The sequence below is a fragment of the Vidua macroura genome, chromosome 2 (genome assembly GCF_024509145.1).
Source record: "Vidua macroura isolate BioBank_ID:100142 chromosome 2, ASM2450914v1, whole genome shotgun sequence".
In the NCBI taxonomy this organism is placed as follows: domain Eukaryota; kingdom Metazoa; phylum Chordata; class Aves; order Passeriformes; family Viduidae; genus Vidua; species Vidua macroura.
The window spans coordinates 26181570-26200316 of record NC_071572.1 but is presented as its reverse complement, the minus strand read 5'-3'; the positions used below and the strand labels follow the sequence as shown (position 1 = coordinate 26200316).

The following is an 18747-nucleotide window of genomic DNA, read 5'->3' as shown; positions in this document are numbered from 1 at the left end:
GGTGGGGAAGTCAGAAGCAGCTGTAATTACTGGTGGCAGGGGTTGACAGCAAGGAGGCGACACGTGAATTACTTCCTGGGCTTGGCAGCAGCTCAGTGCCTTCAGCAGGAGAGTGCATGCTAACACCCAGTCAAAGTCCTCGGTCCTTGCTGGCCCATCCAAGGGAAGCTGGGCTGGTGCCACAGCACAGCATAGGGCTGCACAAAGGCGCTGGAGCTGAAAGGAGAATGAAGCAGTTTGGGAAGTGCTGCCTTGGGGCAGTTAAGTCCTGCCAGGTTCAGTCCCAGGACAGCTATCTGCAATGTAAAGCTGTTTCAGCAAGGCGAGATGACATCGGACGTGTGCAGAGCATCAGGAATGAGGAGGAATAACTGGAGTGACACTTGAGCAGTCTGGCTGCACACCCAGAATAGCCCCTCCGTGCTGAGCCCTCCTGCCTTTGGTAGCATTGAAAGTGTTCTGTGCTGCTCCACCAGCATCCAAACTCTGCAGCAATAGGGCTGGAAATTTGCACGGGGCAGAGCATGGCATAAAGGCATAAATAATCTCTCTAAATTGCAAAAAAAAGAAAAAAAGAAAAAAAAAAAAAAAAAAAGAAAGCATAGAGTGAAGCTGTTGTCCAACTCTGCCATGTTTGATATATGTGTAGATAGACCTGTAAACCTCAACCAAGTATGAAATAGCTCAGGTGAAAGTGAACAGAGAGAAATGCCAACTGTTCACACATGTTGCAGAAGCCAAGAGCCAGCCAATCAGGAACATTCAACTTGCCATGATGTAAGTTAAACTTCAGGAAATAAAGCTGCCCATCTCTTAGGGCGATATTTTTTAACTATAAATTTATTCGTGTTAAGATAATTTGGGGATTTGGGGCTGGAGATATCTGCTTTAGAGAAAATCCAATTTTTCTTTGCAAATCTCCAAACTGTGGGTTTGGAGTTCTTTCTTCTGCCTTCTTCTCCTGGGGAAGAACTATTTCTTACATTTGCAAATTATTTTCCCTTTTGTTCAACAACTCCTTTTAGAAGAGGAGAGAAAAGGCTTGGCAAGAAAAAGACAGAGAAAGGGGCTTGAATTATATAGTCTGAACCTAAGGCCCTAAAGAAATTACTGGATCAGAACATTTTCACCCCCCCTCCCAGTGAAAATTTGGCTAATTGAAACATTTGCATATGTGTGATGAGTTGAGAATATCTCAGAGGTGGTAAGAGGACTGACAAAGTATGTCCTTGCCAACCATAATTTTTTATATGATAAGGAATTTCTAGGACGTGAGCTTGAAATCTGTCTTGATCTACTTTTTGGCATTTCTGGCTTGCTTAAACCATCCTCTTGGCCTAGTGCATTAAGCTGGAGTGCAGGCTTGTACCAGCACCTCAGGCATCACCAGGAGTGCTGGAGCTGCCGCTGCGGCTTGTCCCACGCCGCACCAGAGGAGCCACAGCACAGCCCCTGCTGCCCTTTCCCAGCCCAATGAGCTGTTCCCACTCAGCAGGGGAGATGCCAGCCTGGCGTGGCCAATGCCCCACGCCTGCAGCTCCAGTGCCCTGCCCTGCTCTGCCCTGCCCTGCCCTGCCCTGCTCTGCCCTGCCCTGCCCTGCCCTGCCCTGCCCTGCCCTGCTCTGCCCTGCCCTGCCCTGCCCTGCCCTGCTCTGCCCTGCCCTGCTCTGCCCTGCCCTGCTCTGCCCTGCTCTGCTCTGCCCTCCCCTGCTCTGCCCTGCCCTGCCAGCACTGTCTCTCCCACAGACGTACCGGCGCTGGAGCTCTGAAGGCCGGGGGGGAAGACGAGGCCACGACGCCCCCATGATCGCGTACGACGCCCTCATGGGCTGCGGTGGGGACTGGACAGAGCTCTGCAACCGCTCCATGTTCCATGGAGGTGAGGGTCCCCTGTGCTTCCCACCCCTGCTCCCTCGCCAGGGCCGGGATAGAGCCTTCCTTGCTGTCAGCTGCCTCTGTTGGCCAGTCTGCCATGTTGACTGTAACATTCTCATGTCTGGTTTTAGCCTCTAAACCCCATTCTTCTGGCAGCAGCTGCCACACAAGCCATTTACAGCACTTTTCAAATGCTTCTTCATCTACATCTCATGGTTCTGCCAGAGGTGCATGAGGAGTAAGTCCAGTGTGGCTTTCTAAAGGGCTGGCAGATGCTGCCAGAACATGAGTGCCTCTGGAAAACAACCTTTTAGCTGCATGTAATGAAACCAAGTAAGGGAGAAAAATAATGCAGCACCCAAACAAGTGCCAGCCAAATAAAATCTAGCACTTGAAGGCACACAGCTTTCTGAGAGGGAACTTTATCATTAGCAGACAAATCTTGCTGGGCTTTTGTGAGGGCCAGCATAACTGGGGGATAGGACCCCAGCCCTGAATCACCCACTCCCCCCCTATGTGGGGTGGGCCCTTTGCAGAGGCTCTGAGTCTCTCGCCTGTCCCAACACAGTGGTGAGAGCTCGCAGTCCCCCATTGCAGACCCTGGCAGGCACAAACCCACAGGCAGTGCATGCACAGAGCATCAGTGCTCCTCAGCAAGGCTGGGTGTTTTAGAGCCTGCACTGTGCTGTGCTGTGCTCTGAGGAGGGAAGGGACACTCTCCAGTCCAGAACCTTTGTTTTGTAGTAGACACCTCTGGAACTATTATTCCCTGCTTTGTTCTTAGCAATGGCTAGCTGCCTGCAAGAGCTGCTGTGCTGGGGTAGATTTTCCCGAAACCAAGTGAGCTCCCAGCCCAGGAGTGCACACCACAGTGGCATCTCCATGTGCTTGCTTTGGCATCATTCTCTTACTTTAGGCATCCTTAGCCTTTAGGACTGACCCAACACGCCCCCACCGTGCTCCATCAGTGTGGAATGCTTCCTCCTCCAGGCAGGGCAGCTTTTGGTTGTGTGTGTGAAGGTGACACTAAGAGACCACTGCAATTGTGCTTAAACCTGCAGGGGAGAGCGCGGCGACTGGCTCCATCGCCGGCTGCCTGTTCGGCCTGGTTTACGGCCTGAGCAAGGTGCCCAAGGGCTTGTACCAGGACCTGGAACAAAGGGAGAGGCTCGAGTTCTTGGGCGAGAATCTTTACCGACTATCCATGGAGGAAAAGTAAAGCAGTTTCTGCCATTTTCTCTTTCTATAAAGGTTATATCAAACCCTGTAGATATCTGGCTGGCATTCATAGTGAAGGAAGTAACCCTGAGTTAGTCTGAAGAGCCCTATGTACATTGCGTGCAAGTGAAGATAGCTGAGTTATTAGACTGATTAGAATCATTAGACTGATTAGATATAAGTGATATTTGTGGGTTTTTTACAGATGCAGGGATTTCTAAATATAAGGAGTGCTGCTTAAACCTCAAATGGCAAAAAATAAATAAAACATCTTTTGACTGATTTCAGTCTAACTTGCTATAATACCACTTCCTAAACAGCTGTTTCCAGGAATTACACATATGAAATTAATTTTCAGAACTAATGCTTTCTTGCAAAACTAATGGTAGTACCCACTCACGGGATATTCTCTGTATATTTGACAATCCTTTCACCACTGTGTCCCTCCTTGTTCTCAAATCTAATGTGTCTGTGACACTTGTAAACCTAATGTCTCATGGATTAGCTTTTAATGAATCACTGATCCCTGTATCAGCACTGTGGTGTAAGGTATTGTTACATTAGAAGCTTCCAGAAAAGGAAAAGCCAACACTAAAAATACCTCCAAGGAACAAGCAAAGCATCAGTGTGTCTAAAATTTCTGATCAATGTGTCTAAAATTTCTGAATTATGTTTTTATTCTTCCTCAGTCTTCAGAAAAAAAGTTTCTCTAAAATATAACTGGCTGAAATATTTGTAAATAAATTAATCTTGCACTATTTTCTAAGTATCAGTCTTTATTTTTAGATTGAACAGATTATATGTTGCTGTATCAGTATCAGAATTTTTGGCTGAGGTCTTCAAGCAGTTGTAATAGGTCAACAGTTAGGCTGTGATACATTTCACAAGTCTGAGCACCATGAAAACTCCAAGAAGAAAAGTTACAACTGCTTTACCTTTTTCCTTTTTTCCCCCTCTTTCATTTTATTATCTTTTGTTCTTTTTTGCCTTTCCTTGCCTGACTTCATCTCACCTTTCGTCTCCAAGTTATTTTTCAACTTTTCTTTTTTTTTTCTTTTTTCTTTTTCTTTTTTCTTTTTTCTTTTTTCTTTTTTCTTTTTTCTTTTTTCTTTTTTCTTTTTTCTTTTTTCTTTTTTCTTTTTTCTTTTTCTTTTTTCTTTTTTCTTTTTTCTTTTTTCTTTTTATTTTTTCTTGTCCTTTTTTTTTCCATCCTTTTTTCTTTTCCTTTCCCTTTGCCATTCCCTTTTTTCCCCCTTTCTTTTCATTTTTTCTTTTTCTTTTATTGTCTCATTTTTCAAGAAAACCAGCAAACTACGATTGGGTTAGAAGTTGCAGACCACAAACAAATCAAACAGTAGGCCTTGATGAAGGACATCCTAATGCCCCCAAAGAGCAGCACAGGCACAAATATGGAATCCTCAATGAAATAACACAGAAGTGAGCTCAAAATTTGTTCCCACATTTAACCTCATGTTTTACTTTAGAAGTTCACAAAGTGAGGTCTACGTAATACTTTCTAATTTCCACCATGTGTGATTGCCTACGTGGTGTTGGTTTCTCCTGTCTTTCTCCAGCTGCTGAACTGTGTTTTAAAAAGATAGCTAAAAATACATGAGTACTTTCCTACGCCTTTTTCCGTGTAAGCCATTGCTGGAATCATCACTGGGATGTTATGTGGCAGACACAGGAGCAGGTGATGCCTGTCAGTAGGAATAGCAGCCTGCATGACAATGTCCGTATGAGAAGGTTTTCCGTACTACGCGTTACCTCTCGCTCTGTTGTTGTAGCATGTTTTCTCTTGGCAGCTTCGCAAGGTGCTTTCTTGTTTGCTTTGGAGATGTATTAAACCAAAGGCAGCAATTGTGTCAGTAGCTTTTGGTGCCAGAGAATACCAAGATTTCTGAAAACATTGCTTCTAGTTTAGGATGCCTGTAGCACTCCTGTAATAAATTCAGCAATAGAGAAGAGAGAAGAACATATTCTGCATAAGGTAGGACTTTTTCTAGTACTTTGGCTTTTCTTCTTCCTTTAGGAAAAAAAATAATCACTGACAAATATTAAGGGAATTCATAATTTTTCCCACTTTACCTCCTATCCAAGCTGGGCAGGACCAAGTTGTGTTTCTGAGATCAGTAAGAGAATCTCATTGAAAAAAAAAGGACTGAACCTCTAAAGCACCCTTTCTGCAGCTGTTGGGGTGAGCAGTGCCTTGGCCATCATTTCACTGAACACACTCAAAAGGCCTGCGCATCGTTTTGAGTGGGCAGAACTACTCCTGGTTTTCTTCCTTATCTAGGGGCAGGTTGTTGGACCAAACACCACACAGAGCCAGGTAGGGATGCCCAGGGATGAGGGACGCTATGAGATGCAGCACTTTGCACACTCCAGCTCATGGCCATTTCCCCAGAGCCTACCAACAGTAAGGCAGACCAATCTCATTGATCTCTGACAGTTTTTGCAGGACAGTGTTTTTCAATTTGTTTCTTGTTTTTTGATGAGGCCTCCATAATGCTGTTTCCTTCTGCCCATGCCACTGTCCCTGCAATAGCCAGTCCTTTGGGCTGCCAGAGTGTCTAAAATGGTGATCAGATATTTAACATGAAATTCAACATTAGGAGACAAGGCCTTCTCTTTTCCACACCAGAGACACTGAACCAGAAAATCCTACAAATGTATGCTTTTAGCAAATGCCATGGGATGCCACCATGCCCTGCTACTCAGCAGCATCTGGACCCCTAACTGAATGGAAAGGCTGGAGGGCGCTGGTGCAGGAGGCAGCAGGCAGGTCTGGGAGAGAGTGCCAGCTCCTGCCCCTTCGCCTTGGCACCTCAGCTCTCCTCTGCTTGCGACACAGGAGTACCCACTGCAGAGGTTTCTCTGGGACAGGCTGGCCAGTGGGATAGGGTTGCACTGCTGACCATTAGCATATTAGGCTGTTACCACTCTGATGCTGCCTGTGATAAGTGTCCCCAGCAAACCTATAAATAAGTAACTAAGCAGCCTGTCTTATGCATCTTAATTATTTGTAGGCCAAGAAGTCAGGAAACTTTTGAAGGTGGCCTTGCCTTCTCTACAGCTCCAAGCAGTCTGTCCTCCAGACACTGAAAATCATGCAGCAGCATAAACCAGCTTCCATAACCAGCAGCACATTGAGGCACAGCACAGTCATTAAAAAGAGTGGAAACCAGTGTCTCCAGGGGAAAAGAGGGGTGAGGGAGATAAAGCACATGTTATGCCAATTTTCAGGATCAGGGAGGAGCCTAAGTATCTGCCTTGTCATATGGCATAGCTCACAGTGCTGGGAATTGAATTCTGCTGGCATGGGGTTCCCCCTGTGCATGGGGACTACCTGTCTGGATATCCCCAATGGGATTAGAATTGACTGTCTGTAGTTGATATAGAGGCGACTATATTTCATTGATAGATGACATAGTTTAAGAGCAGCAGGATGCAACTTGGGAAAAGGCAGTAAGGAAAAATTAGGGATGATGACTTAGCCTTTTGAAATGGCAGTCATGCTCCCAAACATGAAAAGCCTCTTACTTAGGCCTCCTTCCTTGAGGGGAAACCATGGTATTTCCCAAACACTAGGTTAAAGCAGACTCATCACTACCTCCATTTTTTGTGGTGGTCTCAGAATTCAGTGTCATTGTACCACTGCCCTTGCACAGAATGCATTTCAGATTTACATGGTCACAATGGTCATTTTCAGGTGACGTCATCTTGGAAGAACTGCAGATGCCCTAAATAGGTGCCATAGCTGTTTGTTCATTTTCTGCTGCTGGCTGGTGAATATGGATCAAACACTCAACCCATGCAACATGTCTTGGTACTTAAGGCAATGAAGTATTCCCATAAATGCTACATTTCAGATGGCATCCTATAATAACACTCTAACATGGAAAAGGAAATCCCTGAATAGAGCTCACTCGTAGTATATTTTAACAAAGTTGTTTGAATTTCATAGCTCATACGAATATTCCTAGCAGAGAGGGCCTGATCTACTTCCCTTCACAATCAACAGTAGTTTGGCTATGCTGAAAGCAAGACTAGTCTGTATTTTACTGTGGCCATTTATAGCAACCAAAGCAGTCCAGAAGGAGGAGGCAAGCAAGGCATCTGGTTCCACTGCTGTTCTGAGAGATCAGAGGTGACCCTGAAGCACATTGGTTGATGGCCCCACGTGTTTTTCTGAATACACCAGACACTAGTTAGGGAGGAGAGGGATGGTAAGCTTGCAGTTAAAATATCAGCAGACTTGCAAGGAGAGGGAATGAACCTGGATATTTTTAGCCAATTGTATTCTGAATTCTGGTTCTTTCTTTATTCTGGAAATTCCCATAGTTGGGACGAATGGGCTTCTTGGTGTAACATAGAAGCTTTGCCTCTTTGGCTGTAGTCAACTTGGAAAGGGAAAGAGTGGATGATACCACCTGTGCTATGCTGAAATGTGGTCATTCCCTATCAAAACCTACGAGATATTGTTTGTCATATTAGACATGGGCCAGTTGTCAGGCTTTTTTCTTTTATTGGCCTTTAAAAATACCTACAAAGTCATTATAAATAGACCTTCTTCCATTCAAGATGGCAAATGCATCCCCCTGCTGAGGGATGTAATTTTCAATATGTGCACTTGAAATGCAGCCAAGTGGAATCCAAATATCACAACCCAACTGGACAAGGACCAGCCCTTCACTTTGCAAACAGCCTCCATAATATCACAGTGGGGGAACGGGTCCAGTTTCTCTCAGAGACCATGGTGTGCCAGCTGCTGGGGCACAGCTGGGCCTTCCCCAACTTTCCGAGCTTGACACTCCCTAAAGGATGACCCTCTTTGCAGCCTTTCTTCATTTCCTACACGTGGATTTAATTTAAAGAATTTTTTTTATTCCACTTCTGGTCATAAAAATTAATCCCCTGCGGGTATGCAGGCTGCATTCTGTGCATGAAGGTATTTCACTGCACGGTGAAGTAACCTTCCAGCTTTTCATGGTGTCAGAAAGATGACACCTTTCGATTTTTTCCCTCCTAGACCCATCTATTGTTATTGAGTTCAAGCTCCAGCTTTTGTGCTGAGTTCAGTATTTTATTTAGTAACTGATCCACACCAATTAAAGCATTGCCTAAATCCCCAGCTGTCCAAGGGCCTGATTCTTTAAACAAGCAAAGGTCCAACATACCATCCTTCTTCCTCCAGATTAAAAGATGTTGTAGTCAAGGGATATTGCCAGGGTTGTTGTTGTGGTGATAGCCTTCACAAAGCAGATTTAAGAGCATAGTCCTGATGTGGGATTTGAGTGCTATCAAAAAGCAAATAACAGCAACCCTGCTGTGTTTTTTTTTTAACTCTGTGGAGGTATCTACTGATTTCTAACCTATACCAATAGTAAAAACCATCAGTGGTGCATTTGGGCCCCTCAGCCTTGATATTATTTTGTTTGAATGGTTATAAGCCAGAGACAGAACCATGGTTTCATGCTAACTGCAATCTCATCATATTTATCTTTCATCTTTCTCATCACTTTACCTATCAGGAAAGGAAAATGCCTTCATTGTTGCCCTCACTTTAGGACATGGTAATTCTAAATGAGGGATTAGTGGCACAGAGGAGATGTAGTGATTCCAACTAGCATTGCTTGCTTCCCTAGGTGCTTCCACTGCCCACAAAACACAGAAGAAAGCTGACAATGCTGTGTGGGACAATGTGAAGCCCTGACATTCCTGCTACACATGCCTCATGAAGCTTGTTGAGCACTTTGCATGCTTTTTAACAGGCCACTAACATCAACTCTCTTGAGAAGTTCTAAATTTAAGTGGTTTTTTTTCCCATTTCATGCGTAGCAGCATGCCATTAAAGCAAAGTAAGAAGGTAGTGACAATGCTGACAACTTGAAAAGACATTTATGTTTTCTCTTGCACAGCACCAAAAGCACACACTTCTGTGGAGATAATAAGATGCTTATAGACCCTCTGGTGCTGAAGAAGAAGCTCAATAGGATGGCAACAGAGCAAGGAGCCTTTGCTGTTCTCAGCAGCCTGCTGCTATACGTCACCGAGCTCGCAGCCGGCGATCTACAGATCAGCAACAAGAGGACGAAATGGGCAGAAGGTAAAGAAAACCAGGTGAGCTCTAACCAGCCATGTCCAGATCCAATCAGGGTTCAGTATCCAACCAGATTTCAGCTCTTGCGGTCCAGGTTTCTAAACAACAATCGTGAGCCGTACACCAAGAAGAGAAGAGAAGTCGGCAAACTGGTCATTAAAGAGAAGATGTGGGTGAGCAGGGCTGGTAACAAGCTGGACAGAAATAGAGACAGGAAGGGAGATGGAAAAGCAGTGGAGGAGGATGCAGACACAGCACCCAGCGAGAGGGCAAGGTGGACTAGTGTGACTGGAAAAAACACAGTGAAGAACATCCTGAAGAAATTTTTAGCTGCCGAAGAAAAAGAAGCCAAGGAGAAGTCTCCCAGCTGGAAAAAGAAGGGAACAAACAGCAGTTTGCCAAAAATAGTCAACAAGAATTCAGTCTTGTCCAAACTGAAGGAGAAGTTTGAACAAAGCACTCTCTGCTCAGCTGCAGAGGTGAAAGCATCGCTCTTGCATAAAGGTGAGAGAAAGACTAAAAACTTCCCCAGCAGAAAAGCTATTCGTAAGCCTGAGGTCAGAGTGCTGCGCATGGCAGCAATGACAGCCACAGGTATAAAGAGTCCAGAGTCCCAAAATTTAGTGTGCTCCATGGTCCCAGTGCCCAGATTCAGCATGGCTACCAAAATTAACCATCCTTGGAGCTGGTCGAAAAATAATGCCACAAAGCAGCCTTTTGGTCATGGCACACTACTGAAGGAAAAGGAGGGATCCAACAGAGACCACAGAGAAAACAAAACCCTGGGAAATGCAGCACAGGACAGGGAGGACAAAGAAGAGTTACTGGTGGCAGCAGAGGCCATGTCAGATGCAAAGGACTGTGCTGAGGATAAAACAGATTCCACAAAACAGGGACCCAACTTTCATCCTGTTCTAAATAACTCTTCAACTACTCATAAAAACAAAGCTCTTGCAGACTGCATTCCCCCCTTACCTGAATGTGGTCTAGATTGTGACAGGACTAACATGCCAGCTGGGCCTGACACATCTTCACTATTGGGAATTACCAATGCTCTGCAACATGTTGAGGAAGACAGCCCACCTTCTGACTCACTTGACTCTAGCGCAGCTGAAGGATCCCATGAACAAAGTCCTCAGGATACTAAACCAGGATTCAGATTCCTGATTCCTGAAATTCAGATTCCTGAAATATCTCTGTATGTATATGGTTCAGATGAAGATGACAAAGAGCTCACAGAGCCAGAAAAAGACCCTTTCTTTGCAAGCCAAAAATGTGTTCCAGAGCAGAAAGTACTGGAAAACATACCGCCATTTTGCTCTCCAAAATTTTCAGCATCTTGTGAATTTGAGCCTTCAGTGGATGATCAACAGCTAACTGTCCTAATACCAGCTTCTGGCACAAAGGCACCAATAGAGGCACTGGATTTAAGAGGCAAATATTCTAAGGAAGCCAAAAAAGAAGCAACATTTCACAGTGAAGACAAAATGTCTTCTAGCAAAAATGATAGTGATGTCCCAAATATAGAGGAGGAAAATAAGACACCCAACAGCCAAATGCAAAATGAATTAAAAACAATGCAGCCTCAGCCTCCTCAAATGAATTTTAGCTCACAAAATAACTTTGATGTTTCCAGTAGGGACATACAAGTTCCAGATGCAAATCAGAACAAACCTACACTCTCCTCAAATGAGAGCCTGGAGCTAAAGCCTGGTGCTGCATCAGAAGAGGATACTACTTCTTTGGGAAAAACACAAAGCCCTTTACCAGGTGACCTTGTGAAGCACAATTCCTTTATTTCAGAAGAAGATTTTGGGAAGGACAAATTATCGTCATCAAATGAAGTGATGAATCACTCAAACAACCAAGCCTTACAAAGGAGTTCCTTCACTGACCTGGAGACCTGCCACAAGCCATCTGAATCTGTCATTGAGCATGAAGAGGACACTGCAGATGAGATGCCCTGGCCTGACTCTGAGGCATGGCAGCCACCCGTGTCAACCTCTTTACCAATATCGATGAGTGGGATTGCAGGACAAGGTATCCATCGCACTCTTGGAAATCCTCTGGCACTTCCACCTCTTGATCTGGTGGGACAGGGAGCTGGTGCTGTGGAACATGAGCATGACAGCCATGGCTGTGAGAAGCATCCACACCCCCCTTCAGATGAGTTGACAAATTGTGGGAATGACACAATGGGGGAGAAGAAAACCATATGTGATTTTAAGAACCAAGCACTATTCTCAGATCATGCAACAGAAAATGAAAATTCTACAGACAAAGAGACAAAGACATGTCAGAGACGTGAGAACTGTCTTTCACATTCAAACACAAAGCCAGGAAAACATGAAAATAAAGCCACACTAGCAGAAAATCCCCTGTTACCCTTGGAGAAGAGCCAAACACCAATATTAGATGATACCAAAAAGCAAGGATGTGGTATGCTAGAAGAGAATCCAATTCCTTCATCAACTGAATTGGTCTCAGACCAAAAGAAGGATGCAAAAAGTAGAAATAAAATATCTGAACACACAAGGGATAAGCTCTTCTCCTCAGATGATGACATGAAGCATGAAAGTGAGATGGAGACAGAGGAGAAAGAAGAGAGAAATGCCTTGCATAAATTTGAGCAGGAACCAGTATTCACACCAAATGATACTGTGGACCATGATAATAACTCTTCAAAGGAGAATGATGCTTATAGTCTTCAAACACCTCAGTTACCTTCATCAGAGCATGATACCAACATTCAAGGAGTGAAAAATACTGGACAGAGTTTGGAGAATCTAGCATCTCTGAGAGATTTTGTGAAACATAAACATGATGTGACAGGAGATGAAAACATCAATTACAATAACAGGAAAAACCACCTGGACTCATCAGATGAGCCAATGAAACATACAAATGACAGTGAAGGGCTAGAAAACATCAAGTCAGACTTCAACAATTATTCAATGCCACCAAGACACACAAGAAGTCAGGACAATAAGATGGCTGATGAGGACAATACCACTCTAGAGACACAGAAACAAATGTCACCAGGTGACCTCATAAAGCCTGAAACTAAGCCAGACAAAAAAGAGACTAAGCATACCTCTGAGAAGTTCCAGTCACCTGCTTTAAACAAAGTGCCAAATTGTCAAGACAGAAGCCCTTCAGGAGAGAGGAAGCAAAAGACACCAGCAGCAGAAGACACTGGATCACCTGAAACAGAGGCAGTAAAAGAGGATATTGAGCAGCAGTTTTCTGGGAAGCATCAGCTACCTCCATCAAGAAAGTCAGGAATGCATGAGGAAGATGTTCCAGGAGACAAACAGCAAATGAGATTTGAAGATCTTCTGACACCTGATACAAATACTGCAAAAGAGAAGGACAAACTTCCAAGTTCCAGGAAGTGTCCATCAATACCACCAGAAACATTGGTTAAGCCTCAAGAAAAAATTACTCCAGAACAAAAGCAAAAAACACCAGATTCTTCAGGTTTTAAGAAGCCTGGTACTAATTCTGTAAAAGAAAAGGATGGAAATCCAGATTCTGAGAAAGTGCCTTCTTCAAATGAAGTGCTGAAGTCTCAAGAAAAAAGCACTTCAGAAGAGAGGAAGCAAAAGATACCAGCAGGAGAGGACACCAGGTCACCTGAAGAAAAGGCTGCAAAAAAGAAAGATAAATACCAACGTTCTGGTAACCATCCGTTACCTCCTTCAAGTAAATTATTGAAGCCTGAGAAAAATATTCCAGGAGGAGAAAAACCACGAACTATATCTGAAAGTTTTACAAAGCCTGGTGCAAATGCTGTAAAAAATAAAAGCAAAGATCCAGCTTCTGGGATGTGCCAGTCCCCATACTCAAATTTGCCCATGAAGCCTCAAGAAAATAATTCCACAGTCAAAAAGGAGCATTTGCCACCACCACATGATGAAAAACCAACATATAAAACTGGTAGTCCAGAAAAGAAGAGTGAAGCTGAGAGAAGAGAGAAATACCAGCTAGGCTCTTCAGCTCAGTCAGAGAGGCACAGCAATGATGGCTCAGGAGAGGAGGGCCCTGTGGGTGATTCCAGAAGCTATCAAGCTCCATCACCAAGCAATGGCCTAAACTGTAAAAGCAGTGCTGTCCCAAAAGAGACCAGTTTGTCTAATACAGAGAAATCCCCCAAATCATTCTCATCATTACAAGTTGTGTCAAAAGAGGAGGTAAATCCTGCTGGAAACAGAGAAAAGCAGCCTGGATTTAAGAAGTACAAAGCGCTCTCGTCAAAGACTTTGGTGAGGCATGAGAAAGATACTGCTGAAAGGGAGGGGAGTGGGCAGGCAGCTGGCCAAACGAGTGAGAAAAAGGCAGAGCTGGAGGACTGCTCTAAAGCAACGCCATTCTCAAAATACACAGTGGAAAGCTACAGTGAAGGATCCTTAGATTCAGCTTTCAAACCATTGATCATTAGAGTAACTGACACATTTAAACATCACAGCTAAAAATTACAGCTACAGCTTAGGCAAGAACTTACAACAGATCATGCTACCGACTCACTTGATCTTTCCTTTCTCCTTTTTTCTCCAGGGCATTATATGATCATTTTTTAATCACAAGGACATTGATGTGCATCTATCAGAGCTAGGGTTTTTTTCTTTCTTAAACATTAGCCTGAAGACATGAATTAGATTAATCACTGCAAGTGAATTAGCTAATCACTGAATTAATCATCAGTTTATAAATTAAATATGAGAAGGGCTTTGAGATCAGTGTGAATTCAGCCCTGCTTCAAATTCTCCTTGCTAACTAATGGGCTTTGTTTGTAACAAAGACAACTGTTCAGGCTAAACTCTATTTGTATTTACTTGTTCTAATGAAACTCTGCTAGTACTTCTTCCAGGAATAGTGGTAGGCAGTGTAGCTTTAATTATGTCAAAAAGCACTTGTTCTAAGCTCTGCCTTTTCACAGATTAGCAGGAACTGTTGATCTATTGCTGCACTGAGTGACACTGTTAGCAGATGTAGTGAGGGAAGGAGGGGAATGCTTCATTTATCTGCAGAAAAATCCTCAAAGGACATTGATGCTACAAGGGGATTTACCGCAAATGGTCAGCCTCATTAATATTAATATTGGAAAAATTGTGATTTAACCTCCTCGGAAACGATTTGCACTTTGGCCATACACACTGTATGCATTATTATTGTAAAGGTACACAATTTCAAGGGGTTCTTAATTACTGCAAATGAATATGCAACAAGTGTAAGAGCTCAAAAAGCTCAATGCTGAAAGGCCGTGAAGACAAGGTAAACCAGAGGGGCTCAACACTTTGACATAGCAATTCAGCTTTTCCTGGGACATCTGTCCCACTCTAAATGCTGGGGCACACAGACATGAGACAGGTGCCTCAGCTCACATTTAAAGTCTTAGGAAGTTTTTATTTTACAATGCAATGTGAAACAGAGCAGTAAAAAGCAGGCAGTGTCACTGAATCCTAAAAAAGGGGTAAATTTTTGTGTTTACAATAATAGCATCTTCTGCAAAAGATGAACGTTGTTTTGGAGAAGTGAGGGCAGGGTTGCTGCCTGGGGTGTCTCAGTAAAGCTGTGACAGACAGAACGTCTCACAGCGCCAAGTCTCCCATACAGGAGTTTACCTTAACATTGTAACTGCACATTCATATTAAAACTTACTGTGGAGGAACCCTAAAGGCATATTCTAAGGACTCAACTTCAGCAGGACAGAGGGTTCATACAAACAGGGCCCTGCTTCCCTGTGGCAGTGAATTCCCTTCCATTTTTATGATGCTCTCCATGACCACGCTCTGCATCTGAGGGCTGGCTGTTCCTTAGGCACAGGTTGGCAGAATGCCCCCACCCACTGCCATCAAGAGACCGAGGACAAGAACAGGCTGGCAGCAAGCTGAGATCAAACCCATTTGCCAGCACAATATACCTGAGTCACATACATGACAACTGGGCTGGCCCAGTTGGGGACATCGCTGGGAGGAAGTGGGAACGTGAACATTGTGTCTCCCGACTTCTTTTTCCTTCCCAACCTGCCAAGGATTAGGCTTTCTGGCATGTAGAGGGTCACAAAGTGAAAATTTTATTTATGTATCACACCAGTCCTCAAAAACTAAAATAGATTTTATTGGAAATACAACACTGCCCTTACACACAGGGTTTACTTCACCCACCAAACTTTTATAAGCTGGCAACCACAATGGCCACTTTGTACTAAACCAAAAGCATAATTTACTTTTTATTGTCCATGATTTCATTTCACATTTGAGAAAGGTCCTTAAAGCATAGAGCATTTGCACCAGCCTTGAAGAATAAATTCTCTATTAGCTGGCTTCTTCTGCCTGTACAGGAAAATCACAGAATCATAGAATTGTTGTGGTTGGGAAAGACTTCTAAAACTGTTGTGTCCACCCATTACCCAGCACCGCCAAGTCCACCACTAAATCATGTCCCTAAGCATCACATCCCCATATTTTTTTAACACTTCCAGTGATGGTGGCTCCATTTCCCTGGGCAGCCTGTGCCAATGCCTGACACTCATTTTGGTGAAGAAAGTTTTCCTAATATCCAATCTAAATCTCCCCCAGCACAACTTGAGACCACCTCCTCTTGTCTATTGCTTGTTACCGGGGAGAAGAGACCAAAACAAACCTCACTACAACCTCCTCTCAAGTAGTTTTAGTGACTGATGAGGTCCCTCCTCAGTTTCCTTTTCTTCAGGCTAAACAGCCACAGCAGGTCCTCATCAGACTTGTGCTCCAGACCCTTCACCAGCTCCATTGCTCTTCTCTGGACACTCTCCAGCCCCACAATGTCCTTCTTGCAGCAAGAAGCCCAAAACTGAGCACAAGATTTGAGGTGTGGTCTCACCAGTGCTGAGTACAGGGGGACAATCACTGCCCTCATCCTGCTGGCCACACTATTGCTGATACAGGCCCAAATGCCAATGGCCTTCTGGGCCACCTGGGCACTGCTGGCTCATGCTCACCCCCAGGTCCTTTTTTTCCAGGCACCTTTCCAGCTTCTCTGTCCTCCAGCACTGCCTGGGGTTATTGTGACCCAAAGGCAGGACCTGGCGCTTTGCCTTGTTGAACCTCACACCACTGATCTCGGCCTATCGATCCAGCCTGTCCAGACCCCTCTGCAGAGCCTTCCTGCTCTCCAGCAGATCAACACTCCTGCCCAGCTTTGTGGCACCTGTGAACTGACTGACAGCAGGCTCAATCCTCTTGCCCAAATCATTGATAAAGGTATTAAACAGGACTGGACCCAGTACTGAGCCCTGGGGAACATCACAGGTGACCAGACAACAGATGGATGCAACTCCATTCACCCTCACCCTCTGGGCCTGGCCATCCATTTGGTTTTTACCCAGCAAACAGTTCACCCTTCCTAGCCAGGAGCAGCCAGTTCCTCCAGGTCAATGCTGTGGAAAACAGTGTCAAAGGCTTTATTAAGGTCTAGTTAGACAACATACTCAGCCTTTCTCTTATCCACTAGACATCCTTCTCCTAGAGGGAGTTTTCATTAATCTAATTAGAATTTAATTATTCTAATTAGAAGCCAACTCAATTATTCTTTGGCTAACCTTTTAAAAGTAATTGGGGGGGACGTTGCCCCTCTTTTGCACCTGGAAACTCTGTAACAAATTGAAGGAGTTCTTGACTCTCCCAGAAAGTTAGACAAATATTAAAGATGTGCTTCCCAGTAGAGCTTGCCCTTGGGCACCAGGAAGCCCGTAAATCTTTCAGTTTACACCTGCCTTGTTTGCTTTTCTCAATAGAGATGCAACACTAAGACTAAGATGCAGCATCCTGTGTTCAGGGTAAGCCAGGCAGAGTCATCTTGTGGGGGTCAGCTTTTAGGTTGTTGCATGCCTTAATCTCTACTGGTAAAATAAAACATCCATCCACGTCAAATGACCCTCCCCAAAGTACACTTAAAACCTGACATAGATTTGCATGCATCCTTATGAGTAAAGCCTTACTTAAGGAAATCACTTCATTCTGGGTGTTAGCACACTTAATCCTTCAGAAAAGAAGAGAGCAAGGCCATAAAAATTCCAGTCATGATGGAACAGTAGAAGACTGGTGTGCCTTGCAGTAAACAAGTCACTTCAGACCACATGGGCAGGAAATTTAGCACTGGTGATAAGCAAAGAAATGCCAGAAATGACTATTTCAGAAAGAAAAAGAGTTTGAGGAGTTATATATTCATCTATGCAAATGATGCCAGGTGTGCAAATGGCCAGGCTTGAACTCTGATGAGACCCTTTCTGACACAACAGAAAACAGTTTCATTCCCAGTGTCCAGCAGTCCTTCACAAATTTTTTACCCCCAGGAGCAGAGGGGTAAAAATTTCTGCCCTGCTATCCCTTAGGCACATCTCCCACTCCCCTCTCAGCTGCTGTTTCAATTTGTCTGACCTAATAATACATACTTTTGAGGCATCTGCCAGCACCTCTCCTTGCTTTTTGGGTTCTGGACAATGAGTGTAATTCTGTGCAGTTCTGTTCCTTTTCCATACTACAGCCCTCTGTTTTACTAATGTACAGTTCTCAAGGCAAGCATCTCTCAAGGTCACTGGAGGAATTAGATCCTTAGCCTATACTAAATGTAGCACAAATTTTTTTTTAGTAATGATTCCTGAAAGTCCTGGCTTAGCTATGGACACAGATACACAATCACAACCCGGCCAGGCACAGGGAATATAAACAACCCCAAAGCCCAGGTAGAAAAGGTTTTTCAAGGCTCCCCCTCTATGGTGACATATATTGAAATTTCATATTCTTATGGAATTAGACTCTCATGGAAAGATATTTTTTTAAGGAGACTGGGCAAAATTAATGACAATATTATTGCCTCAAGCATAGTCCATTTCTTTGGAGTCTCCAAAGTGAAGCTTTCCAGAAGTTTTTAAAACCCTGAATAAAAGAGGCATTTAAGAGGAGTCCAGACTCTGAGGTGGAGCTGGGGTACCTGAAGGGTCCCATCTGCAGAAGCAGGTCTGAGGGGGCTCAGTAGTCAGTGGTGCCTAGAGACTGAGGTAACAGAGAAGCCAGGCAGGCTCCCAGTACCAGCCATCAGTAAAGTGCTTCAGACTTGTTATGTCCTCTCTAATTAGGCCATAGTCAAATCTCCCCTAGCCCTTCTTGGCAGGTCACCTGCCAGATGGGCTTAGTAATACAGAAATCCCAAAATGATTGGTTTGGGCTAATTTGGATAGTCAAACTTGGACCTGGCACATCAGTATGATAGTACAGTCCCCTTCACAGTGCTGGAAAGTACCCACCAGCTCCAGCAGCCCCACTCATCCTCCCACATTTCTGACTGAAGGACAAACCTCTGCCTTTGGGGCCCTCTCCAGGTGCCCAAACTCAGAACAAGTTCAACTGCCCTCTGGATGTGCCTCTCTCTCCCTCCATCTCCTGCAGCAATGCAGTCCTTGATTAAAGCACTCGGGGCTGACTGGAACAAACCTAGGCCTCAGAATCCTGAGGAGCCCATCACTTTCTCCAAAGTTTCATGAAGTGAAAGTGATACCTATATTCCTGGGA

At 44.3% G+C, this 18747-nt stretch overlaps 1 protein-coding gene across 4 annotated transcripts in view; it reads left to right on the top strand.

Moving 5' to 3' along the window:
- Nucleotides 1-17518, top strand: part of ADPRHL1 (ADP-ribosylhydrolase like 1) — a 35287-nt gene extending 17769 nt beyond the window's left edge. The window contains exons 6-9 of one of the 4 annotated variants that reach the window (XM_053970841.1): nt 1747-1879; nt 2937-3090; nt 9015-9202; nt 9277-9356. In XM_053970841.1, the coding sequence (XP_053826816.1) occupies nt 1747-1879; nt 2937-3090; nt 9015-9202; nt 9277-9311 (510 nt within the window). In that variant the 3' untranslated portion in view covers nt 9312-9356. Of the gene's footprint in view, nt 1-1746; nt 1880-2936; nt 3841-9014 lie in introns of those variants that run through there. The other 3 variants (XM_053970840.1, XM_053970843.1, XM_053970842.1) reach the window with 3 other exon arrangements.
- The last annotated feature ends 1229 nt before the right edge of the window (nt 17519-18747 follow it).